The sequence below is a fragment of the Hyperolius riggenbachi genome, chromosome 2 (assembly GCF_040937935.1).
Source record: "Hyperolius riggenbachi isolate aHypRig1 chromosome 2, aHypRig1.pri, whole genome shotgun sequence".
Classification (NCBI taxonomy): Eukaryota; Metazoa; Chordata; class Amphibia; order Anura; family Hyperoliidae; genus Hyperolius; species Hyperolius riggenbachi.
In genome coordinates this window covers 96,381,287-96,407,990 of record NC_090647.1, presented here as the reverse complement: position 1 = coordinate 96,407,990, position 26,704 = coordinate 96,381,287, and the positions used below count along the sequence as shown (strand labels likewise).

Below are 26,704 nucleotides of genomic sequence, written 5' to 3'. Positions count from 1 at the left end.
GGACATTCAGTGCACCTTTTTTAACAGGTGGTGCCCTGAATAGGCGTACAAGAGGAATCGCTGCCGAGAGACTTGGGCGCAGGATAGAGCCGGTATATGGCTGATCCTGCTGCTGCACAAGTCCCGGCCGTATTAAATACTTTTCCCCCTCCAGGTCGCCATGGATGGTGGGGAATGAAATAATTCATGCAATTTTTCACGAAACTTTTCGCAATTTCGCCTATACGTAATTACGATTTGTACATTTAATTGATTTCGTATAGTAATTCGTAATTTTGCATAACATTTTGCATAATTTTCATGTAATTTCGTTTTGGCAGTGAATAACAAAGCCCCCATACATGCTATTGTCACCAGGTACAAGCTAAAAAATAATTTTCCAAAAAGACCTTGTAGTTTTTGAGAAAATCGATTTTAAAAATGCTAAGAAAAAATGTTTTTTAAACTCAAAAAATGACAATTTAAAAACCACTCTTCTTTGCATTTTTAAAATCGATTTTCTCAAAAACTATTAGGTCTTTTAGAACAATTCTTTTTTTACTTGCACCCACTATTCTTCTTAACATATGCAGCAATTTTGGTGGCAATAGCATGTATGGGGGCTTTGCTATTAACCGCTTAAGTTGGCACAAAATTATGCAAAATTTCACGAAAAGTACGCAAAACTTTACGTGAAATTATTAAATATTACTATTACATATGAAATTAATTACGATTTTCCCTGAAATTTTACATTACAATTATGATGCATAATTGCGAATTTCGATGTGTAATTTCGCATGTGCAAAATTTTGGCCCATCACTGCTTACATGCTTAAAGGAACACTTAAGTCAAACAAAAAAAATGAGTGTCCGGTGCCCTCGCCGTCTCCCTCCGATCCATTAAACAATGAAAAAAGAGACGGCACCCCACTGGCTGCAAACAATGCTGTGTATTCACGAACAAGAACACTACATGTTACGGAGGAACACCCTCCTTCATCAGGTTTTTTTACACCTGATGAAGGAGGGTGTTCCTCCGTAACATGTAGTGTTCTTGTTCGTGAATACACAGCATTGTTTGCAGCCAGTGGAGTGCCGTCTCTTTTTTCATTGGTTAATGGGTCACAAGCTGTATGAGCAATTCAGCTAAGGCAAGGCACCGGCAAAGTGTTTCAAGTAGCTTGCTACATGATTTGCTGCTTATCCAGCATCCTCTTTCTTTGTGCGTCTCCCTCCGATCCTCCTGGCCCCGCCGGCAGCCACTTCCTTTTTCGGTGACAGGAGCTGACAGGCTGGGGACGCGAGTGATTCTTAGCGTTCCCAGACACATTAGCACCCTCTATGCTGCTATATGGTATATGATATATGCTATAGCAGCATAGATGGCGCTATTGTGGCCAGGAACGCGAAGAATCACTCGCGTCCCCAGCCTGTCAGTTCCTGTCACCGAAACAGGAAGTGGCTGCCGGCGGGGCCAGGAGGATTGGAGGGACATGGCGAGGGCACCAGACAGCTGCAGGGGGCTATTGGAAGCCCCAGGTGAGTAAAACTCTTTTTTTTTTTTACTTAAATGTCCCTTTAATGCTGGAATAAGTATGTACATGCAACAGCATTTGTGCTTAGACTTTCTGTGTATGTTAAATGGTCACAATAAACCAGTGGTGCTCAGCAGAGCTCGAATATTCGAGTAGCTCGAATATTCGAGCTCTTTTTCAGCTATTCGAGCTCGGTATTCGAGCTCCGAATAGCTGGAGCTATTCGAATGGGCTATCCGAGTACACTCGAATAGCCCATTCACTATTCGAGCTATTCGAGCAACCCGGCGCTATTCGAGCTCGGTACCGAGCTCGAATAGCGTCATAGCCCAGATTGATGTCCTTAGAGCCAATCAGAGGGCTCCCAGGCCCTCTGACGGCAGCCAATCACAGAGGGGGACCCTGGCCAGCCCCTACCCTATAAATAGCGGCCGCCATGTTCCGTTTCTCCGTGCTTGCCTGAGACTTGTACAGAGAGAGAGTTGCTCCTTTGTGCTTTGGCTTAGCAAGAGCTCTATTGTGGTCATTTACCTAGCGTTTTTGCTCACATACACCTCCTATACACACCTATATTGTTGTTAGTTATTTAGACATTGTATTTTAGTTAGTAGCTTGTGTGTTACATTAGAGACAGGCAGCTGCTGCAAGCTTACAGGTTTAGGCCTCAGGGGGGCCTTGCCTCTGTGGGCAGCTGTCCTCTGTTTATTTCTCTCATCTATACCAGTATTTCTGCTGTCCTTTACTAATAGTATTGTAGTTATACTGTACTAGGAGTAGGACACTCACTGACTGTCACTGTTTATAGGCTACTAGCTAGCTCCTGCGTGTGTGCACTCACTCACTGTCTGTGTGTACACACACTCTATTTCCTTCTGATTACTGATAGATTATTGTTAGTTAGTTGTACTTACTTACTACTTACTCTTACTGTACCCGTAGGGACACTCACTGTCACTGCTCATATAGGCTACTAGCTCCTGCGTGTGCGCACTGCACTCACTGTCTGAGTGTACACACACAACACACACTCTATTTCCTTCTGATCGCTGATTGATTATCGTAATTAGTTAGTTGTACTTACTGTTACTACTTACTCTTACTGTACTAGGAGTCTAGGACACTCAGTCACTGTCCATAGGCTACTAGCTCCTGCGTGCGTGCACTCACTGTCTGAGTGTACACACACCCACACTCCATTTCCTTCTGATCGCTGATTGATTATCGTAATTAGTTAGTTGTACTTACTGTTACTACTTACTCTTACTGTACTAGGAGTCTAGGACACTCAGTCACTGTCCATAGGCTACTAGCTCCTGCGTGCGTGCACTCACTGTCTGAGTGTACACACACCACCCACACTCCATTTCCTTCTGATCGCTGATTGATTATTGTAATTAGTTAGTTCTACTTACTGTTACTACTTACTCTTACTGTACTAGGAGTCTAGGACACTCAGTCACTGTGTTCATAGGCTACTAGCTCCTGCGTGCGTGCACTCACTGTCTGAGTGTACACACACCCACACTCCATTTCCTTCTGATCGCTGATTGATTATTGTAATTAGTTAGTTCTACTTACTGTTACTACTTACTCTTACTGTACTAGGAGTCTAGGACACTCAGTCACTGTGTTCATAGGCTACTAGCTCCTGCGTGCGTGCACTCACTGTCTGAGTGTACACACACCCACACTCCATTTCCTTCTGATCGCTGATTGATTATTGTAATTAGTTAGTTCTACTTACTGTTACTACTTACTCTTACTGTACTAGGAGTCTAGGACACTCAGTCACTGTGTTCATAGGCTACTAGCTCCTGCGTGCGTGCACTCACTGTCTGAGTGTACACACACCACCCACACTCCATTTCCTTCTGATCGCTGATTGATTATTGTAATTAGTTAGTTCTACTTACTGTTACTACTTACTCTTACTGTACTAGGAGTCTAGGACACTCAGTCACTGTGTTCATAGGCTACTAGCTCCTGCGTGCGTGCACTCACTGTCTGAGTGTACACACACCCACACTCCATTTCCTTCTGATCGCTGATTGATTATTGTAATTAGTTAGTTCTACTTACTGTTACTACTTACTCTTACTGTACTAGGAGTCTAGGACACTCAGTCACTGTGTTCATAGGCTACTAGCTCCTGCGTGCGTGCACTCACTGTCTGAGTGTACACACACCACCCACACTCCATTTCCTTCTGATCGCTGATTGATTATTGTAATTAGTTAGTTCTACTTACTGTTACTACTTACTCTTACTGTACTAGGAGTCTAGGACACTCAGTCACTGTGTTCATAGGCTACTAGCTCCTGCGTGCGTGCACTCACTGTCTGAGTGTACACACACCACCCACACTCCATTTCCTTCTGATCGCTGATTGATTATTGTAATTAGTTAGTTCTACTTACTGTTACTACTTACTCTTACTGTACTAGGAGTCTAGGACACTCAGTCACTGTGTTCATAGGCTACTAGCTCCTGCGTGCGTGCACTCACTGTCTGAGTGTACACACACTAAATTTACTTGTGATTACTACTGATTATTGTAACTGCTAGTTGTACTTCCTGACTGTTACTACTTACTTACTGTACTAGGGGACACTCACTCAGTCACCTCACCAACCAACCCACTCCATTAAAGTACCCCACTTTTCACCCGCCCTTTTAAAAAACTTTTGTCTATACGCCCAAAACATTGAAGATGTCTGGAAGTGGCAGCCAGCGCGGTTTGGGCAAGGGGAAGGGCAGCAAGGGAATCAGGAGGAGAGGGAGCAGCATTGTGGCAAGCCGCGGCCGCGCCACCATGCACAGTTCCGCAGCAGCAGCAGCAGCGTCAGTGGCTAACATTCCTCCCATAGCCACTGGCCGTGGACGCCTTGGGCGCCGCCCAGCAGGAGCATCTGCAACTCACGCTGCAGAGACACAGCAGCAGCAGCGTGTAGCACCTGCTCCCATTTTCCTCCAGCCGGGTCGGAAACGTCCCATTGAGGAAAAGGATGCAGACACTGTGGTGCAACTCATGACGGAGGATGAGCAGCCCGCCATCAGCTCTGCATCCGAGGCCTCCACCCTCACCACCACCACCACCACCACCCCTGTTCGCAGCAGCCGCCCAGCAGGGTCTGGGGAGGAGGCCAGTTCACCGTCACTCGCCGACCTGTCATTCAGCAGTCTTTTGACCCCAGGCATCATGAGTAAATTGTCTGCTGTTGTTGGCGATCTTGAGGAGGAGATGCTGATGGGCACTTTGGGGGATGAGGGATTGGACAGCAAGACTGTGGCGACAGTCAAGCAGCCCATCCATGCATCAGGAGAGGAGTTTGGGGGGTCCTCATCCCAGCAGGACATGTTTCAGGAGGGGGAGGATGATGATGACCCGGTGACAGACAGAGACTGGGTGCCACCACCTCCAGGGGATGTCGTCCTCAGCAGCTCTGAGGAGGAGGAGGAGGATGCGCTTGTGGGCCTTGCAAGGAGGCGCATCATTGCAAGCATTGGCAGCGTCCCACAGCCTGCTGGTGTCTCAGGCTCAGCAGCAGCAGCAGCAGCATCAGCCAGTACCACCACCAGCCGCACCCAAGCCCCCCCCCCAACCACCACAGGGAGACAGGCAGCAGCGCTTCCATGCCGTAGGGGGAAGTTTCTGTCACCAATCTGGCGGTTTTTCACCATGCCCACTGTTTACAGCAAGTACGCCACTTGCAACCACTGTCAGCGGAAGTTGAGCAGAGGTGCAGACCCCTTAAAGTTCAGCACCAGCTCGCTCATCAACCACCTTGCGGCTAAACATTTCCACCAGCATGAGGAGTTCCAGAGGCTGAAGGCATCTGCTGCTGGCAGTGGCACCACACCCATCACTGCACAGCCTTCAGCAGCAGCAGCAGCAACAGCAGCCACCCGCCCTCCTGCTCCTCCAGCAGCACCAGCAGGAGTGCGGAAACGCACTGCTCCTCCCCCCTCTGCAACTCCTGCCGCCGACACTGAGGCCTGTTCTGGCAGCCAGTCCTCAGTGGCCTCCTCTGCTGTGTCTGCTGATTCCCGTGTCAGCAAAAGGCCACGCCAGAGCCTTTTGAGCGAGTCCTTCCAGGGGGTGGTTAGGGCTCTGCCTCCCAGCAGCCGTCGCGTGCGGCAGCTGAACGGCTTGCTGGCACGGGCCATGTGCTCCCAACTCCTGCCGTACACGCTCGTGCAGGAGGGGAGCGACATTCGTGCGCTGCTTGCTTGCGCAGCCCCAGACTGGCAGCTCCCCAGCAGACACTTCTTTGCCCGCAAGGCCATTCCTGCACTGCACCGCTTTGTGATGGCCAATGTGGAGCGAGGGCTAGAGCACGCGGTTGGTGAAAGGGTCCACGTCACCATGGACTCCTGGAGCAGCCGCTTCGGGACAGGCCGCTACCTGTCCTTCACTGTCCACTGGGTCAGCTTGGTGGAAGGGGGTGAGGATGGGAGAGCAGCAGCGGGCACAGCAGCAGCAGCAACACAGTGGGTGGTGCCACCCCGCAGGGTCAGGGGAACTGCAGCAGGTTCCTCCGATCCTCTGCCATCCTCCGGCACACCTGGCCAAACCCCCTGCCTCAGCAGCAGCGTGAAGGCCCGCCACTGCCAAGCGCTGCTGCACTTGGTCAGCCTTGGGAAGACCAAGCTGACGGCAACCCATGTGTTGGCCAAACTCCAGGAGCAGGAGAGGATTTGGCTGACCCCCAGAGGCCTCAGAGTCGGAGAGGTGGTGGCCGACAATGGGGCCAATCTGGTTGCCGCAATAGACAGGGGAAACCTGACCCACATCCCCTGTCTTGCCCACGTGCTGAACCTGGTGGTGCAGAAGTTCCTGCGCACCTACCAGGGGATGGGCGAACTGCTGGAAACGGCAAGGAATGTTGTGCGTCACTTCCGGCGCTCGGCTGCAGCCTGTGCGAGCCTGGAAGACGTGCAAAAGGAGCTGGATCTGCCACGCCATCGGCTGATCCTTGACGTTCCGACTCGCTGGAACTCCACCCTGGCGATGTTGGAGCGTCTGGTTGAACAGAGGCACGCTGTCAAACAGTACCTTGCCCTGGCCACTGTTTCCGCAGCTCAGAGAAGGGACAAGACCAGCAACATCCCGTCCATCGTCCCCGATGATGACTGGAGGCACATGCAGCAGGTGTGCTTAGTGCTGGCTCCCTTCCTGCAGGCCACAAACATGGTGAGCAGGGACCATGCTATGGTCTGCGAGTGGGTGCCCCTGGTTTCTCTGCTGAACAGGGCCCTCGATGCTTTGCTGGAACAGGGAGCGGCAGCCTTGGACCAGCAGGAGCGGCAACCAGCTGCGCAGTCCACCTCTGAGGGGGAGGAGGAGGAGGACTTGGTGGAGGTCCCTGACCTGGCTGCTGATGAGGGGGATCAGCACAGCGCAGCTGAGTTGGTGCGGGGGTGGAGAGAGGATGAGGCGGCAGAGGAGGAGGATGAGGACAGCACTGACGTCGATGTGCCAGCAGACGTGGCCCGCCTCTTCCCAATGGCAGCGCACATGCTGACGTGCCTGCGCAGGGACCCCAGGGTGATCCAGATGAAGCAGAGGGAGGACATCTGGATCAGCATGATGTTGGACCCACGCCTCAAGGGGAAGTTGAGCCAGTTCCTGCCGCCTGCAGGAGGAGACCCAGCGCAACAAATAAGGAGCTTGCAGCAGGCCCTTGTTGAGCGCTTGGAGGAAGCCTTCCCCCAGCCTTCCACCCCCACTGTCCAGCAGCCAGCACAGAGGCAGCAGCAGGTGCCTGCATCCAGCAGCAGCAAGCGCCCCACAGACCTGCTGTCTCTCAGCCACGAGCTCTACAGGACTGTAGAGGCTCCGGCAGCAGTGACTAGAGAGGAGATGCATGCAGCAGCATCCTCCTCCGGTCACAGCCAGCGCCTGACCCGCATGGTGGCTGACTACATGGGGTCGTACAGCGGGCTTGACAGCGATGCCCCTGTTGATCCCATGGAGTATTGGGTCAAGCGCATGGAGATCTGGAGCGAGCTGGCGCAGTACGCCCTGGAAGTGCTGTCCTGCCCCCCTTCCAGCGTGCTGTCCGAGCGCTGCTTCAGTGCAGCTGGTGGCGTGGTCACCGAGAAACGCTCACGTCTGTCTCACAAGTCTGTGGACAGACTGACGTTTCTCAAGATGAACCAGGCGTGGGTGGAAGGCGAGTTCCTGGCCCCTGTTGTCGGCGAGAGGGGGACATGAACTGGCTGCCGGAACCATCGTTAATGTGCCTTACCACCCTTTACCACCTCCTGGCTCCTGCTCACTAAGCCAGCCTGGTTCACTTTGACTATTACGTCGCCTGCAGCCACACATTTTACACCTACAGTGGGCTGCTGTGTACTGCCCTTCTGCTGTCTGTCTGTGTTTCCCACTGCCAGGGTACACAGAATTACCTTCTTCTGCTGCCACTCTGCCACCAGCTATTACGTCAAACAATAGCTATATTGGTTGCAAAACCAAAACCAAACAAACCATTAAAAAAAAAAAAGGTTTAATTTTTCTGAGGTGCCCGGGTTGAAAACTGTGTTGTTCCAGTTGTGTATTGGACACAATGTGGGCTGCACGACCGCTGTCTGGGACCTCCTGTTGTGTTTATTTACAGCCCTGGTATCACCGCTAGGTACCAGGGCTATTATGTCACGCTGCCTACCTGCTGCCACACTCACACTGCTCCTCCATACCTCCTCCTGCTGCTGCTGCTGCTGTCTGTCTGTGTTTCCCACTGCCAGGGTACACAGATGATTTACCTTCTGCTGCCACTCTGCCACCAGCTATTACGTCAAACAATAGCTGCTCGCCTACTCCTCCATTCCTCCTCCTGCTGCTGCTGTTTGTCTGTGCTTCCCAGTGCCAGGGTACACAGAATTACCTTCTTCTGCTGCCACTCTGCCACCAGCTATTACGTCAAACAATAGCTATATTGGTTGTAAAACCAAAAACCAAAAAACCATAAAAAAAAAAAAGGTTTAATTTTTCTGAGGTGCCCGGGTTGAAAACTGTGTTGTCCCAGTTGTGTATTGGACACAATGTGGGCTGCACGACCGCTGTCTGGGACCTCCTGTTGTGTTTATTTACAGCCCTGGTATCACCGCTAGGTACCAGGGCTATTATGTCACGCTGCCTACCTGCTGCCACACTCACACTGCTCCTCCATACCTCCTCCTGCTGCTGCTGCTGCTGTCTGTCTGTGTTTCCCACTGCCAGGGTACACTACACAGATGATTTACCTTCTGCTGCCACTCTGCCACCAGCTATTACGTCAAACAATAGCTGCTCGCCTACTCCTCCATTCCTCCTGCTGCTTTTGCTGTCTGTCTGTGTTTCCCACTGCCAGGGTACACAGAATTACCTTCTGCTGCCACTCTGCCACCAGCTATTACGTCAAACAATAGCTATATTGGTTGCAAAACCAAAACCAAACAAACCAAAAAAAAAAAAAAAAAGGTTTAATTTTTCTGAGGTGCCCGGGTTGAAAACTGTGTTGTCCCAGTTGTGTATTGGACACAATGTGGGCTGCACGACCGCTGTCTGGGACCTCCTGTTGTGTTTATTTACAGCCCTGGTATCACCGCTAGGTACCAGGGCTATTATGTCACGCTGCCTACCTGCTGCCACACTCACACTGCTCCTCCATACCTCCTCCTGCTGCTGCTGCTGCTGTCTGTCTGTGTTTCCCACTGCCAGGGTACACAGATGATTTACCTTCTGCTGCCACTCTGCCACCAGCTATTACGTCAAACAATAGCTGCTCACATTACTCCTCCATTCCTCCTGCTGCTGTTGCTGTCTGTCTGTGTTTCCCACTGCCAGGGTACACAGAATTACCTTCTGCTGCCACTCTGCCACCAGCTATTACGTCAAACAATAGCTATATTGGTTGCAAAACCAAAACCAAACAAACCATTAAAAAAAAAAAAAGGTTTAATTTTTCTGAGGTGCCCGGGTTGAAAACTGTGTTGTCCCAGTTGTGTATTGGACACAATGTGGGCTGCACGACCGCTGTCTGGGACCTCCTGTTGTGTTTATTTACAGCCCTGGTATCACCGCTAGGTACCAGGGCTATTATGTCACGGCGAGCTGCCTGCCTCATTGACTGCCTGCTGCCACACACTCATCCTCCTCCTCCTGCTGCTGAATTTACCTCCTGCTGTCTTTGTGTTTCCACTGCCAGGGAGCACATACAATGGCGCTTCCAACATGCGTGCGCCCACCAGCTATTTGTTACGCTCAAAAATAGCTGCATTTCTTTAAAAAAAAAATTGAAAAGAGAAATACGTGAAGAAGAAGAAGACGATATTGAAAAAGAAGGAGAAGGAGAAGATGAAGATGAAGAAGAAGATGAAGAAGAAGATGAAGAAGATGATGAAGAAGATGAAAAAGAAGAAGAAGATGAAGAAGATGAAGAAGAAGAAGATGAAGAAGAAGAAGATGAAGATGAAGAAGAAGAAGAAGATGAAGAAGAAGAAGAAGAAGAAGATGAAGAAGATGAAGAAGAAGAAGAAGAAGAAGATGAAGAAGAAGAAGAAGAAGATGAAGAAGAAGAAGAAGATGAAGAAGAAGAAGATGAAGAAGATGAAGAAGAAGAAGAAGATGAAGATGAAGAAGAAGAAGAAGATTAAGAAGATGAAGAAGATGAAGAAGAAGAAGATGATGAAGAAGAAGAAGAAGAAGATGATGAAGAAGAAGAAGAAGAAGAAGAAGAAGAAGACAATATAGAAGAAGAAGAAGAAGATATAGAAGAAGAAGATCTAGAAGAAGAAGAAGAAAGATAAAGAAGAAGAAGAACAAGTATATACAGTAACACTACTGAACAAAATTAAGGACACAACTTCTCTTTCCACCTTTTTTTTTAAAGGAACATCCCCACATAATCACTTGCTGTTGTTACTTGGAAAAAAAGATGTTTCTTGCATCATTCACCCTCAAAACAAGTGTTGGAAGCTATTTAAGGCCAATTCGAATAGTCAGCTCGAATAGTGAGCTCGAATACCGACTCGAATAGTGAGCTCGAAGTCCGAGGTCGAATCGAATAGTAAAAATTATTCGACTCGAATATTCGACTGACCTCGAATAATTTACTATTCGAATTCGACCAAACTCGAATTTTAAAAAGGGGTATTTGAGCATCACTACAATAAACTGTACATTTTGTTAATATGTATATTTGGTGTTATATGCTGCTGTGATGCACTACTCCATTGTAGTTAAAGTGAACCTCCGGACTAAAAATCTACTCAGCAGAACTGAAAAGGCTTGGTGTTTCTTTAACAGTTTCACAGCATCAGAACTTTGTTTTTCTTACCAAAGCATCATTTTTAGCTGCATTTTTATCTAAGCTCCACCTATCAAAGAAAAAAAGCCCAGGCTTTTTTTCCCTGATGCTGTGCAGAGCATGATGGGATTTCCTATGTGGTTATTCACATTGCCTAGCAACTGGGAGAGGTGCTCAGGACACAGGACAGTTGGAACTGTGTCTCATGCTCCCTGTCACCTCCTTTCAACCAAAAAGATGGCTGCCATCATGAAATCAAACATTTTCCAGTTTTTTTTTAAAAAACAGGGTGGGTAAGAGATTATATTACCTATCTATTTTAATTAACATAACTAATGTAACTTAATGACATTATGTTTGTTTAGGCTGGAGTTCCTCTTTAACCTAGGTGCCTCTTTCACTTTGTGAGAGGATCTTGCTGTATTGATGTTATCCCTTGGTTATGCACAAACAAAGCCTTTCTTAGTAGTGGTCACTGACCTCAGTGTTCTCTGTGTGACCTTCAGAAAAACCTCACGTGCTTTAAAATAATCACACACAAAAAAGCAGTCCCAAGCTATCATCACCTGCAATCACCCATGGATTAATGTTATAGGGCACCACACTCACATATAGCTTGCATCTGTTATGGTTTCTAGGAGGTATATAATTACTCCTGAGGCCCGTACACACACACTAACTGATGGTGCCCGTCTGGGATTGGGACCCGATCCCTCAGGCACCATCGCGGGGCTGGACTATACAGATGCATCAGCTGCATAGCTGATGATGTGTTATGTTGCTACGCAGGGTGGTGGAGGGACAACAAGGTGCGCACACTCATAATACAATGCGATGGGGGGATGGGGGGAGGGGGGGATGGTGAGCTGCGTGGTCAAAGCAATTTGCCATTGCTTGGCTGGGTTGATCAGCTAGGCGAATCTCTAGCCAAGCGGCAGTCATTTGTTGGGGGCTGCTGTACACATGTCGGATTATTGGTTGAGGATGCTTTTATTGCCCTACTCTGCTCTCCGCAGCCAGATAAGGACTGCTGTAATTAGCAGAAGCAGTGAGCAAACAAAAGCTTTTATCAGCGGGGTGATAACATACTGTACTTTAAACAGTTTAAAAAAGTCACACTTGATTACATTCACACCTTTCCCTGGGTAAATAAGGGCAGAGTGGAGGGGGAAATGGCAGCTCCTACAACTATTAGAAACCAGGACACACTGCTGGATAAAAAAGCTGCTTGGATCCCTTTAAGTCTGGTTAACTCCTTATATAAAAAATTGGCCTTGGTAAACTACGGCTCATTGGTGCTTTAAATCCGGTCTGCCAATAGAGGACCATATTGCTGTCCTCCCTCCATGGAAGGTGCAGTTGGGCTAGTAAACCTATCATAACGCACAGGCTCACAACTCCGCAGGGAGAAAGGGAGGGAGGAGAGGAGAGCATATGCATGCAGGCCACTAGAGGAATGCAGCAAGCAGTGAAAATGCTTAATCTGATCTACATTGAATATCAGATCATGACCCTCTTAGCTCACAAATGTGTATGATCTATACCTCATGTGATTTCCCCTTCAACAATGACTGATCATATATTCTAATGGATATAGATATTTACTGTAATGAATGCCTGGATTGAGATAACAGTCACTGTCACCCCAGTGGCACAATTTATAAAGATATGTATTTCTAGTTAGTAGAACATTCCAGTTTTATCATCTGTTTTATATCTATGGGAAATAAAAATATTTAATAATTATCTGGCCATGGTAGTTGGACGCTTCCTGTTGACACTGAACACATGGCACAGCCTCGTTCATATGCATATTGGCATGGATAATATTAACATGCTTTGATGTACTAATTAACTGAGCTCATCAAACTGCAAGCTATGTGGTAGATTTAGAAAGCCCCTTTTTGCTCACCAAAGTGCTATTTTGTTGTATATTTGGTAGTATACAGTCACTTTCCTAGAAATTACCATTAAAAGGTTATTTGGCAACTGTGCTTAATGTTAGTATTTTCTCATCCACTTTTCTGTTGTTGTTCAGTCACTATTCAGTCATGTCCAACTCTTTGGGCAGGATTCACAAACATTTTTCACCCGTTTTCCTCTGTTTTCACCTTTTCTATGTTACTTTTTTAAGCTCCTAAAGAGCAAAAATACAATATAATTAAGGCAAGAAGAGTAATATTGAAATGAAGTTAATCAGGAACAACTTACTTTGAGTTATTATTTTGCTTGTAAATGCACTGAAAGGTTATTTTTATCAATTAGGTGATAAATCAGTTATTTAGAGAAGTTTTGTGAATTGAGACCTTATGGACCACAGCACACTAGGCCCCTCTATACTCTACTGCCTCTAGAAGCTTATTTTTGTTGCTTCCATGATACTATTTAGTCATCTCATCCTCTGCTGCCCTCTCCTCCTTTTGCCCTCAGCTTCATTGTTAGTATTCCTTACAATGAAAAGTCAGGGTTAATTTATTTAAAGAGGAACTCCAGCCTAAACAAACATACTGTCATTAAGTTACATTAGTTATGTTAATTAAAATAGATAGGTAATATAATATCTTACCCACACTGTTTTAAAAGAACAGGCAAATGTTTTATTTCATGATGGCAGCCATCTTTTTGGTTGTAAGGAGGTGACAGGGAGCATGAGACACCGTTCCAACTGTCCTGTGTCCTGAGCACCTCGCCCAGTTGCTAGGCAATGTGAATAACAACATAGGAAATCCCATCATGCACTGCACAGCATCAGGGGAAAAAAGCCCGGGCTTTTTTTTCTTTGATGGGTGGAGCTTAGCTAAAAATGCAGCTAAAAAATGATGCTTTGGTAAGAAAAACAAAGTTCTGATGCTGTGAAACACCAAGCCTTTTCAGTTCTGCTGAGTAGATTTTTAGTCCGGAGGTTCACTTTAAGGATTGACTGATCAGTCAATCCTTAAACTTGAACGCTCAAAAGCCTTCTCCATCACTATAATTCCAAGGCATTGACTCTTTGGGACTCAGCCTTCTTTATGGTCCTGCTCTCACAGCCATACATTTCTACTGAAAAAAACATGGATTTGACTAGTCTCATCATCTAGTTTCCTGTTATTCCATATGACCCAAAACCCTGCTGCACTATCTACAAAATCTGAACTCAGGTCATAAAAAAAATATCAGACAGCACCAGATAATGATAGGACTAGTAGTGTGGGGGCCTGTAAGTTGTGCTGATTCCACAACAGTCATCATCTTGCATAAGCCCAGCCAACGTCCATCACTCTTCATGGGTCAGCTAATGCTCATGCTTTGTAGCAGCATAACAAAGACAATAGGACTGGGAATAAAGAACTCACAGTACAATAAAGTTGCTCAAATTAGTTACTTAACACCCTTCTGGGTGCTAAGTACAATTGGATCAGGCAACATTATCGTCACCTGATTTTTAGGCTTGCCAATGCTGAACGTTGGCGAGTTAAGAAATAGGATATGGCCCTATCTGTCACAGTACTAAAACAATGCAGCACTACAAGCCATTTATATATACAGCTTGTTACCCATATTGCACTACTTACAGCTATTTAATAACATGAATGTTATAAAAATGTTTAACGGACACCTCAGGAGGTGTATGGATGCTGTCATTGTTATTTCCTGTTAAATAATGCCAGTTGCTTGGCAATCCTGCTGATCTTTCGTGCATCAGTAGTGTCTAAATCACACATTTGAAACAAGCATGCAGCAAATCCAGTCAAGATTTAATCTGATGTGCATGCTTGATGAGGGTGAATGGCAAAAAGTGTTAGAGGCAAAGGATGAGCATGACAGCCTGGCAATGTGCATTGCTTAAAAGGAAATAAATATGGCAGCCTCTACAACACTTTCCCATCAGAAGCGCTTTAAATTTTGTGGGGAAAAGAAGGTGAAGGCAAAAAAAGTTTTTGGGTAGAAAAGGCTTTCCAAAAAAACCCCCAAACAAATAAAAAAAACACCATGCCACTGTGATACAGGCAGAATGTGGTACTAGCGTCATTTATTTTTTTATTTATTTATTTCAGAATCAGAATCAGAAACTTTATTTTGCCAAGCACGACTGGGACATGCCCGGAACTGGGCTTGGCACGTACAGGGTACTGATACACAATATAGTTACAAATACAGGACAGGACATGCAGTAGGAACAGAACATTTACAGAATACAGAACATTATACAACCTTTATGCAGAGGAACACAATGTGGAATAAGTTACAATACAAAAACAACCGAAAGGTATGCTTGAGCTGGGGCGCCGTCTATGTGCAGAGTGCTCCAGTGCGTCATGGTATTGTCAGAATCAGAATCAGAATCAGAATCTTTTATTTCGCCAAGCACGACTGGGCCGTGCCCGGAATTGGGTTTGGCAAGTACAGGGCTAGGTGAGAACAAGCAGGACATAACGATACATATATGTAAGCAGACAGACAATATAAAGGGTGGGGATGGGCATTTCCATGGAGAGAGTTCAGGAGGTTGACAGCCGAGGAAAAGAAGCTGTTCTTGTGTCTCGAGGTCCTGGCGTAGATGGATTGGAACTGGAGCTTCCGGCTCGAGGGGAGCTGATTAAAGAATGCTCTGGTGTTCAGCCTGGAGTGGTAGAGGAGGTCCAGAGTGGGAAGGGATCTCCCGATGATCCTCTCCGCAGATCTGATGACCCTCTGCAGTTTGAGCCTGTCGCTGGCGGAGGAGCTGGCGTACCAGACCAGGATGGACAAGCATAGGATGGATTCGATTGTGGCTGAGTAGAAGTTTGTCAGAAGTTTTTGGACCACACTGAACTTTTTCAGTTGGCGGAGAAAGAAAAGTCTCTGTTGGGCTTTCCTCTGTGTTGAGGCAGTGTTGGCGTTCCACCTCAGGTCGTTGGAGATAGTTGTGCCCAGTAGGCGGACACTGGGGACTCTTTCTACTTCCTTGCCATCAATGTGGATTGGAGGCGGGGTAGAGGCGCGCCTCCTGAAATCAACGATCATCTCCACCGTTTTCGCTGTGTTTAGGACCAAACCGTTCTCTCTGCACCAGCGGCATATGTTTTCGACCTGGTGGCGGTACGCTTTCTCATCGTTTTTGGTGATGAGGCCCACAATGGTCGTGTCATCAGCAAATTTGATTACTTTTACTGAGTCTGACGTGGATTTGCAGTTGTTCGTATACAGAGAGAACAGAAACGGCGACAGGACGCAGCCTTGTGGGGCCCCTGTGTTCGTGATTCTAGGTTGTGAGGAGATGGTGCCTAACCTGACGACCTGGGACCTGTTGGTGAGGAAGTCCGTAATCCACAGGCGTAGCGTTGGGGGGACTCCTAGCGCAGCGAGATTGTCTTGAAGTATTTTGGGGCTGATGGTATTGAATGCTGAGCTGAAGTCCAGTAGGAGGAACCTGGCGTAGGAGTCTGGTCTATCCAGGTGATCATAGACAAGCTCCAAGCAGGTGTTGATGGCATCATCGGTGGACCTGTTCGATCTGTACGCGAACTGGTGCGGATTCAGCAGTCCCACTGTGGAGTGCTTAAGGAGGGGTAGCACCATGCTTTCAAAAGCTTTCATGATCACAGATGTAAGTGCCACAGGCCTGAAGTTGTTGAGGTCGAGGATGGGGACAGGGATAATGGTAGATCTCTTGAAGCACGTGGGAACTTTGCCTTCCTGGAGGGACCTCGTGAAGATGGAGGAGAGGGTGGAAGCGAGCTGACGGGCACAGGTTTTCAGGCAGGCTGGTGACACTCCGTCCGGACCTGAGGCTTTCCTAGCATTTAGCCTTAGCAAGTGTTTCAGTACATCTGCCTCCCTCACTGACGGTGGGTGTGAGTTAGGGTTAAGGCCCAGCTACAGTGGCAGATTGTGCAGGTGGCTGTGGGAGTACTGCAGGTGTTGGCTGGTTCTCGAATCTGCAGTAGAAGTCACTGAGACTCTCGGCAAGCTCAGTGCTTGGTGTGGCATGCTGAGGGGAGGGCTTGTAGTTGGTGGCAGCCTTCAGCCCTTTCCACACGGCTCATGAGTCATTTGAGGAGAGGTTCTGTTCCATCTTTTCCGCGTAGCACTTTTTTGCGAACCTCAGCTCTCTGTTTAGGTCGTTTCTTGCCTTCCTGTATTCTTCCTGGTTACCGGCCTTATGTGCGGCTTCTTTGCTGTGCCGTAGTTGTCGTAGTCTCTTTGAGAACCACGGTTTGTCGCTCGGATACAGTTTGAAGGTTTTTGTTGGAATACAGGAGTCCTCGCAGAAGCTGATGTATTTAAGTATTTATATAGCGCCGACATATTACGCAGCGATGTACAGAGTATATTGTCTTGTCACTAACTGTCCCTCAGAGGGGCTCACAATCTAGTCCCTACCATAGTCATATGTATGTATCGTGTAGTGCATGTATGGTCTAGGGCCAATTTTTTGGGGGGAAGCCAAATAAAGTTTCTGTATGTTTTTGGGGTGTGGGAGGAAACCGAAGTTCCCGGAGGAAACCCACACAGACACGGGGAGAACATACAAACTCCTTGCAGATGTTGACCTGGCTGGAAATCGAACCAGGGACCCAGCACTTGCAAGGCGAGAGCGCTAACCTCTATGCCACCGTGCTGCCCCATAGTCATAGCAGTATAACACGTTTTTGTTTTTAGATGCATCATCAGGTTTACTTTAGAGTAGAAAACATGAAGGACAAGGTTTACTTTAGTCTGAACTACATATTCTGATTCTGATTCTGATATTTCTTATACATTTTTGATACATTGAACATCACCATTAACAGGGCCATTCAAGCACCCATATGACTAAAACTCATAGAGATTCATTATAAAAAATAAATCGAGATTCTGTTAGATTGGAATGGCTAATTTCCCATTCTCACTGTAAGTAAAAGGTAACCAGTGGAGCATTGCACTGTACTGTACAGAGAGATGTCTGTGTGACAGTCATTACCAAATGTGGCAGAGAGTCATACTTCCTGTTTTAAGCTGAGCTAAGCTAAGGTGACATTCATGCAAGGCCTTAAATGCTCACAGCCAAATCAAAATGTAATAATTGCTAAAATGACTAGACTGTTTGTACTTTCAGCTGTTTATTCTATATATTATATTTAAATGACTTATTTTTTTTTCTGTTCCCTTCCAGAGACGTGCTGCTGACAATTTACGAAGACACAATCAGTATCAGGTATTTTTCCTAGTTGTCTTATGTCTTTGCATGAAAAATAAAAACAGCACACATTTAAGAAACGTATTGGAATAACTATCCATGTCGCCTGTAGAGGGTTTTTTTTTGTTTTTTTTTAATGGAGCCCTTCTTGCTGGTTTGGTGGTCTTGTGAGCAGAAGATTGTTCATTTTCAGCTGCAATAAAGAAGACTGAAAAGTAGTCTCTAGACTTAGCGACTAATAGGCCCATGGAGCTTGCTTATAGGGAACCCGAGGTGAGAGTGATATGTAGGCTGCCATATTAATTTCTTTTTAGAAAATACCAGTTGCCCGGCAGTCCTGTTGATCTTCTGGTGTCAGTAGTCACAACCCTGAAACAAGCATGCGGCTAATCCAATCAGGTGATGAGTCAGAGCACCTTATCTGCCGCATGCTTGTTCAGGGTCTATGGCAAAAAAGTATTAGAGACACAGGATCAGGGAGACAGTCAGGCAACTTGCATTGTTTAAAAGGAGATACATATGGCAGTTCCCATATCCCTCTTAGCTCATTCCCTTTAAGCTTACTACACAGCAACAAAATAAGGCCCTTCTGGCACTTCTCATAGAAGCAGGTGGAGCACTAAAGAAAAAAAAAATCACACTAGCACTCTGTTATGCATAATCTTTAGTGCATGAGCCATTTATTCTGAACTGGCCAATTTGGTAGCCAATGTCTCTGGTAGTGTTGGGCGAACAGTGTTCGCCACTGTTCGGGTTCTGCAGAACAGAACAGAACATCGGGTGATGTTCGAGTTCGGCCGAACACCTGATGGTGTTCGGCCAAACCGTTCGGCCACATGGCCGAACTAAGAGCGCATGGCCGAACGTTCCCCGAACGTTCGGCTAGCGCTGTGATTGGCCGAACGGGTCACGTGGTTCGGACCCGAACGCGCTCTGATTGGCCGAACTGTCACGTGGTTCGGGTAAATAAATACCCGAACCATGTCATATTTCCGCCATTTGTCTGTGGGTTTAGCTTTGGGTAGGCAGGCAGGGTAGTTCGCGCTCCAGCCACGCTAGCCAGGGTCCCCCCAGTCATTGTGTCGCTGCTGGGAATAGTAGTACACCGCTCGCTCAGCATTCTGTTTACTGCCACTCTGTGTACCTCGCTCAGCCACACTATATAGCATTCTGTTTACTGTTCTGTGTCTGCTGGGAATAGTAGTACACCGCTCGCTCAGCCACACTATATAGCATTCTGTTTACTGCCACTCTGTGTACCTCGCTCAGCCACACTATATAGCATTCTGTTTACTGTTCTGTGTCTGCTGGGGATAGTAGTACACCGCTCGCTCAGCCACACTATATAGCATTCTGTTTACTGCCACTCTGTGTACCTCGCTCAGCCACACTATATAGCATTCTGTTTACTGTTCTGTGTCTGCTGGGAATAGTAGTACACCGCTCGCTCAGCCACACTATATAGCATTCTGTTTACTGCCACTCTGTGTACCTCGCTCAGCCACACTATATAGCATTCTGTTTACTGTTCTGTGTCTGCTGGGAATAGTAGTACACCGCTCGCTCAGCCACACTATATAGCATTCTGTTTACTGCCACTCTGTGTCTGCTGGGAATAGTAGTACACCGCTCACCCGCCACTGTATAGCATTGTGCTCTGTGTCGCTGCTGGGAATAGTGGTACACCGCTCACCCGCCACTGTATAGCATTGTGCTCTGTGTCGCTGCTGGGAATAGTGGTACACCGCTCACCCGCCACTGTATAGCATTGTGCTCTGTGTCGCTGCTGGGAATAGTGGTACACCGCTCACCCGCCACTGTATAGCATTGTGCTCTGTGTCGCTGCTGGGAATAGTGGTACACCGCTCACCCGCCACTGTATAGCAATGTGCTCTGTGTCGCTGCTGGGAATAGTGGTACACCGCTCACTCGCCACTGTATAGCATTGTGCTCTGTGTCGCTGCTGGGAATAGTGGTACACCGCTCAGCCACACTATATAGCATTCTGTTTACTGTTCTGTGTCTGCTGGGAATAGTAGTACACCGCTCGCTCAGCCACACTATATAGCATTCTGTTTACTGCCACTCTGTGTACCTCGCTCAGCCACACTATATAGCATTCTGTTTACTGCCACTCTGTGTCTTCTGGGAATAGTAGTACACCGCTCACCCGCCACTGTATAGCATTGTGCTCTGTGTCGCTGCTGGGAATAGTGGTACACCGCTCACCCGCCACTGTATAGCATTGTGCTCTGTGTAGCTGCTGGGAATAGTGGTACACCGCTCACCCGCCACTGTATAGCATTGTGCTCTGTGTCGCTGCTGGGAATAGTGGTACACCGCTCACCCGCCACTGTATAGCATTGTGCTCTGTGTCGCTGCTGGGAATAGTGGTACACCGCTCACCCGCCACTGTATAGCATTGTGCTCTGTGTCGCTGCTGGGAATAGTGGTACACCGCTCACTCGCCACTGTATAGCATTGTGCTCTGTGTCGCTGCTGGGAATAGTGGTACACCGCTCAGCCACACTATATAGCATTCTGTTTACTGTTCTGTGTCTGCTGGGAATAGTAGTACACCGCTCGCTCAGCCACACTATATAGCATTCTGTTTACTGCCACTCTGTGTACCTCGCTCAGCCACACTATATAGCATTTTGTTTACTGCCACTCTGTGTCTTCTGGGAATAGTAGTACACCGCTCACCCGCCACTGTATAGCATTGTGCTCTGTGTCGCTGCTGGGAATAGTGGTACACCGCTCACCCGCCACTGTATAGCATTGTGCTCTGTGTCGCTGCTGGGAATAGTGGTACACCGCTCACCCGCCATTGTATAGCATTGTGCTCTGTGTCGCTGCTGGGAATAGTGGTACACCGCTCACCCGCCACTGTATAGCATTGTGCTCTGTGTCGCTGCTGGGAATAGTGGTACACCGCTCACCCGCCACTGTATAGCATTGTGCTCTGTGTCGCTGCTGGGAATAGTGGTACACCGCTCACCCGCCACTGTATAGCATTGTGCTCTGTGTCGCTGCTGGGAATAGTGGTACACCGCTCACTCGCCACTGTATAGCATTGTGCTCTGTGTCGCTGCTGGGAATAGTGGTACACCGCTCAGCCACACTATATAGCATTCTGTTTACTGTTCGGTGTCTGCTGGGAATAGTAGTACACCGCTCGCTCAGCCACACTATATAGCATTCTGTTTACTGCCACTCTGTGTACCTCGCTCAGCCACACTATATAGCATTCTGTTTACTGCCACTCTGTGTCTTCTGGGAATAGTAGTACACCGCTCACCCGCCACTGTATAGCATTGTGCTCTGTGTCGCTGCTGGGAATAGTGGTACACCGCTCACCCGCCACTGTATAGCATTGTGCTCTGTGTCGCTGCTGGGAATAGTGGTACACCGCTCACCCGCCACTGTATAGCATTGTGCTCTGTGTCACTGCTGGGAATAGTGGTACACCGCTCACCCGCCACTGTATAGCATTGTGCTGTGTGTCGCTGCTGGGAATAGTGGTACACTGCTCAGCCACACTATATAGCATTCTGTTTACTGTTCTGTGTCTGCTGGGAATAGTAGTACACCGCTCGCTCAGCCACACTATATAGCATTCTGTTTACTGCCACTCTGTGTACCTCGCTCAGCCACACTATATAGCATTCTGTTTACTGTTCTGTGTCTGCTGGGAATAGTAGTACACCGCTCGCTCAGCCACACTATATAGCATTCTGTTTACTGCCACTCTGTGTACCTCGCTCAGCCACACTATATAGCATTCTGTTTACTGTTCTGTGTCTGCTGGGAATAGTAGTACACCGCTCGCTCAGCCACACTATATAGCATTCTGTTTACTGCCACTCTGTGTACCTCGCTCAGCCACACTATATAGCATTCTGTTTACTGCCACTCTGTGTCTGCTGGGAATAGTAGTACACCGCTCACCCGCCACTGTATAGCATTGTGCTCTGTGTCGCTGCTGGGAATAGTGGTACACCGCTCACCCGCCACTGTATAGCATTGTGCTCTGTGTCGCTGCTGGGAATAGTGGTACACCGCTCACCCGCCACTGTATAGCATTGTGCTCTGTGTCGCTGCTGGGAATAGTGGTACTGTATAGCATTTCTGTACTGCCACTGTACTGCTGCCAGTCAGCGTGTACTGTAAGGATAAGTGAAATGAGGAAGAAATCCGGTGAAAGAGGGAGGGGCAAGGGAAGAGGTGTTTCCCCTGACGGTTCACGTACAGGCCACAGGGGAGCACCCAAGAAAACCCACTCAATACCGCCCATGTTGTCCAGGACAACAACCCTCACAAATCCAAAAGAATAGGACCAGATAATTACTTGGATGACCTCTCAAGCGTCCAGCAGTGGGTTAAGCAGCACCAGCACATCACGCACGAGGTCCGAATCCTCAGCCAGTTACAAGGAGCCAGTGGGCACAAAGCTGACACAACCGGCAGCGACACCACGCACACAACTGCCAGATAACCAGTCCGATGAATTACCTCAGGACACAATGGGGTATTCGCAGGAGCTATTCCCAGCCCAACAAACTTCCACCTTTCAAAGGTCAATGGAGGAACAGCCAGAAATGTTGTGCCTGGATTCACAACCATTAACTGTGGGAAATGCACCGCGCACTGAAATACAAGGCGAGTCCGAGGAGGACTCGGAAACCCAAATCCCAGAGCAAGTTGGGCAGGAGGGGTTGCAATTGCAGGAGGTCGGCCGACAAGATCTGGAAGATGACGTTGGAGTGAGCTGCGCAGAGGTTGTTCTGGGGAGCTCTACTCCACGGCGGCGGCCCCCCACAATGACATATGACGAGTTTGAGGAGATGGAAGAGGAGGGTATGGACAATGTGGACAGGGACCCAGATTTTGTTTGTGAACGAGAACATCGCCGTCGTAGCAGCAGCACAGATGAGTCTGTTGAAGAACCCACTGCTGCACGAGTTCGCCTTGTGCCACAAGGTAGGCGGCGCGCAATTTCAGGCACCACAAGCGTGGAAGTTCAAGTGAGAGGCAAAAGAGGAGCAAACAGAAATCGCCAGCAAGGCAGGTGCTCCAAAGTCTGGGCTTTCTTTGAAGACTGCACTGAGGATGTTACCATGGCGATTTGCAAGGTGTGCAAGACCCGCCTGAGCAGGGGGAAAAGTATTAACAACCTCTCCACCACCAGCATGAGCCGCCACATGCTATCCAAACATCCCACTCTGTGGGCAAACTCGGCAGGACAGGGTACCAGCAACACTGCCTCCCTTGGGTTCACCAGACTCACCACCAGACCCGCCTCAGCAGCAGCAGTAGCCCAGCCATTGCGTGGTTCACAACATTCACAAACATCAGACGACGCTGACACTGTCACTTTCCGGAGTAGTGCTCTTGAGGTCTCCCAGTCTTCATCAAACACAACAACCAACAGCCCTTCCGTGTGCAGCGCTACGGTTCAGTTGTCTGTGTCGGAGATGTTTGAGCGCAAGAGGAAATTGCCAGCAAATGACCCCCGGGCCGTGGCAGTAACAGCCAGCATAGCCAAGCTTCTGGCCTGCGAAATGCTGCCATATCGAGTGGTGGAGACAAACAGCTTCAAGGGCATGATGTCAGTGGCCATCCCACGTTACGTGGTTCCCAGCCGCTACCACTTTGCGCGCTCTGCAGTGCCTGAGTTGCATGAGCACGTGGTCAGCAAAATAACCCGAAGCTTGAAGAATGCCGTTGCCTGCAAGGTTCACCTCACCACTGACACCTGGACGAGTGCGTTCGGCCAGGGTCGATACATCTCCCTTACCGCGCACTGGGTGAACCTTGTGGAGCCTGGCAGCGATTCCTCACCTGCTACGGCGCGGGTGTTGCCCACGCCGCAAACAGCTGCACCGCCGTCCCTCCCACTGGATAACAACAGCAGCACCTACCTCTCTGACTCCTTCTCCTCCAACGCATCTCAAAGCTGTACCTCATCCGGAAACGCTAACCCAGCAGCAGTAGGATCGTGGAAGCAGTGCAGCACAGCTGTTGGCATGCGTCAGCAAGCGTTGCTGAAGCTGATCTGCCTTGGGGATAAGCAGCACACAGGGGAGGAAATTTGGAAGGGAATAAAGGAACAGACGGATTTGTGGCTGGCACCGCTGGACCTGAAACCGGGCATGGTTGTGTGTGATAATGGGAGTAATCTCATTCGCGCTTTAAGGTTGGCTAAGCTGACACACATCCCTTGCCTGGCGCACGTGATGAACCTAGTAGTTCAGCGGTTCCTGAGGACATACCCAGGCGTGGCCGATCTTCTGTTGAAGGTGCGTCGAGTGGCCAAACATTGTAGAAATTCCAGTACTGCTTCGGGGGCACTCGCCACGATGCAGGAGCGCTTCAATCTCCCCCACCATCGCTTGCTGTGTGATGTCCCTACGCGCTGGAATTCTACGCTGCACATGCTAGCCCGCTTTTGTGAGCAGAAGAGTGCAGTGGTCCAGTACATGACGGCGCAGTACCGAGGCGCATCCGGACAGCTGCCAAGCTTCTGTGGATCCGATTGGGCCAACATGTTGGACCTCTGCCAAGTCCTCCAAAATTTTGAGCAATCCACGTTGCTTGTGAGCAGTGACAACTCTTCAGTCAGCATTACCATACCACTGCTGTGTTTACTGAAGAGGTCAATGTTGAAAATCAAGGAAACAGCTGTCATGATGCAACTGGGGGAATCTGAAGGAGAAAACGATCAGCGTGATGGTACCAACATCAGGCCATCCGCCTCAGGGAACGCTGGCCCCAGCAGCTATGACGAAGAAGAGGAGGAGGAACAGCTGGAGTTGGAGCAGGAATTTCATGCCACCACTGACGAGGGCCAGAGCGGTGCACGTTGGACTTCCACAATTCAGCGCGAATGGTCAGCAGAAGCAGACCAGGAGGAAGGTGACGACTATGATGCATCACAACAACTATCACAATGCTCACAAGAGGATGATGAGGATTCTGGTAGGACTCTGGCACACATGGCTCAATTCATGCTAGACTGCATTGAACGTGACCCACACATTGTGCGCATTCTGGACAACACCAATTACTGGGTTTATACCCTTCTGGATCCACGGTACAAACACAATGTTCCAAAACTGCTTGAAGAAAGAGTCAGACAGGTCAAAATGGAAGAATACCAGCAGGCCCTTGTGGAGACTTTAGAGAGGAGATTGACATCCTCCCCCTCCTCTAGCCAGTTGTACGCTGACAGACTGACTTCCGCAAACCCAGGACGACCAGGAGGGCAGCAAACAACGCAAGCCGCAGCTAGTGCCCAAAAGGGAATGGTATCGGCAGTGTCCTTGGAGTGGGCAAATTTTCTGACACCCATGCAGCAGCAGCCCACTGAACAGCAAGCGTGCAGATCCACCTCCAACACCGATCGCCTGGAGAAAATGGTCAAGGACTACATGTCAGATGACGTAGCTGTGTCGAACAATCCATCTGCACCCTTCAACTATTGGGTATCGAAGCTAGACACCTGGCACGAACTGGCAATGTACGCAATAGAGGTGCTGGCTTGCCCGGCAGCCAGCGTTATGTCGGAACGCTGTTTCAGTGCTGCCGGAGGCATCGTCACAGATCGGCGTATCCGCCTCTCCACAGAAAATGCAGACCGTCTGACTCAAATTAAAATGAATCAATCCTGGATTGGAAATGACTACGCAACACTCCAGGACCCCAACCAAGTAACATGACCAATGAACATCTGTGATGGTGTAGCGTTTCCGGTCCCTGTTTATTGAACCTCTCATCTGTATTACATTTATGACTACATGGCGGCAAAAAGCATTGCTGCTATATCCGCACGCTTTTTGTCCTCATGCAAGGCCTGGGTTGTTGTGTCTCACAAAGCGTGGCCTTCTCCTCCTGCGCCTCCTCCTGTTCCATCACGTCTGCTGCTGCTGGGTTAGCGTTGCCGCGTGGTCCCTGTTTATTGAACCACTTATCTTTATTACATTTATGACTGCATGGCGGTACAAAGCATGCTATCCGCACGCTTCTTGTCCTCATGCAAGGCCTGGGTTGTTGTGTCTCACAAAGCGTGGCCTTCTCCTCCTGCGCCTCCTCCTGTTCCATCACGTCTGCTGCTGCTGGGTTAGCATTGCCGCGTGGTCCCTGTTTATTGAACCACTTATCTTTATTACATTTATGACTGCATGGCGGTACAAAGCATGCTATCCGCACGCTTCTTGTCCTCATGCAAGGCCTGGGTTGTTGTGTCTCACAAAGCGTGGCCTTCTCCTCCTGCGCCTCCTCCTGTTCCATCACATCTGCTGCTGCTGGGTTAGCGTTGCCGCGTGGTCCCTGTTTATTGAACCACTTATCTTTATTACATTTATGACTGCATGGCGGTACAAAGCATGCTATCCGCACGCTTCTTGTCCTCATGCAAGGACTGGGTTGTTGTGTCTCACAAAGCGTGGCCTTCTCCTCCTGCGCCTCCTCCTGTTCCATCACGTCTGCTGCTGCTGGGTTAGCGTTGCCGCGTGGTCCCTGTTTATTGAACCACTTATCTTTATTACATTTATGACTGCATGGCGGTACAAAGCATGCTATCCGCACGCTTCTTGTCCTCATGCAAGGCCTGGGTTGTTGTGTCTCACAAAGCGTGGCCTTCTCCTCCTGCGCCTCCTCCTGTTCCATCACGTCTGCTGCTGCTGGGTTAGCGTTGCCGCGTGGTCCCTGTTTATTGAACCACTTATCTTTATTACATTTATGACTGCATGGCG

General features: G+C 48.5%; 1 protein-coding gene and 1 long non-coding RNA gene across 3 annotated transcripts in view; one reads left to right on the top strand and one right to left on the bottom strand.

Annotated features, from left to right (window-relative positions):
- The window catches only part of LOC137545645 (uncharacterized), a 158,872-nt gene that overhangs the window by 15,531 nt on the left and 116,637 nt on the right, over window positions 1-26,704 (bottom strand). The gene's annotated exons all lie outside the window — the stretch shown is intronic.
- Window positions 1-26,704, top strand: part of TRPC4 (transient receptor potential cation channel subfamily C member 4) — a 345,635-nt gene that overhangs the window by 296,453 nt on the left and 22,478 nt on the right. For both annotated transcript variants that reach the window (XM_068267093.1, XM_068267094.1), the window contains one exon: window positions 17,925-17,966. In XM_068267093.1, coding sequence (XP_068123194.1) covers window positions 17,925-17,966 — 42 coding nt within the window. The remainder of the gene's footprint in view (window positions 1-17,924; window positions 17,967-26,704) is intronic.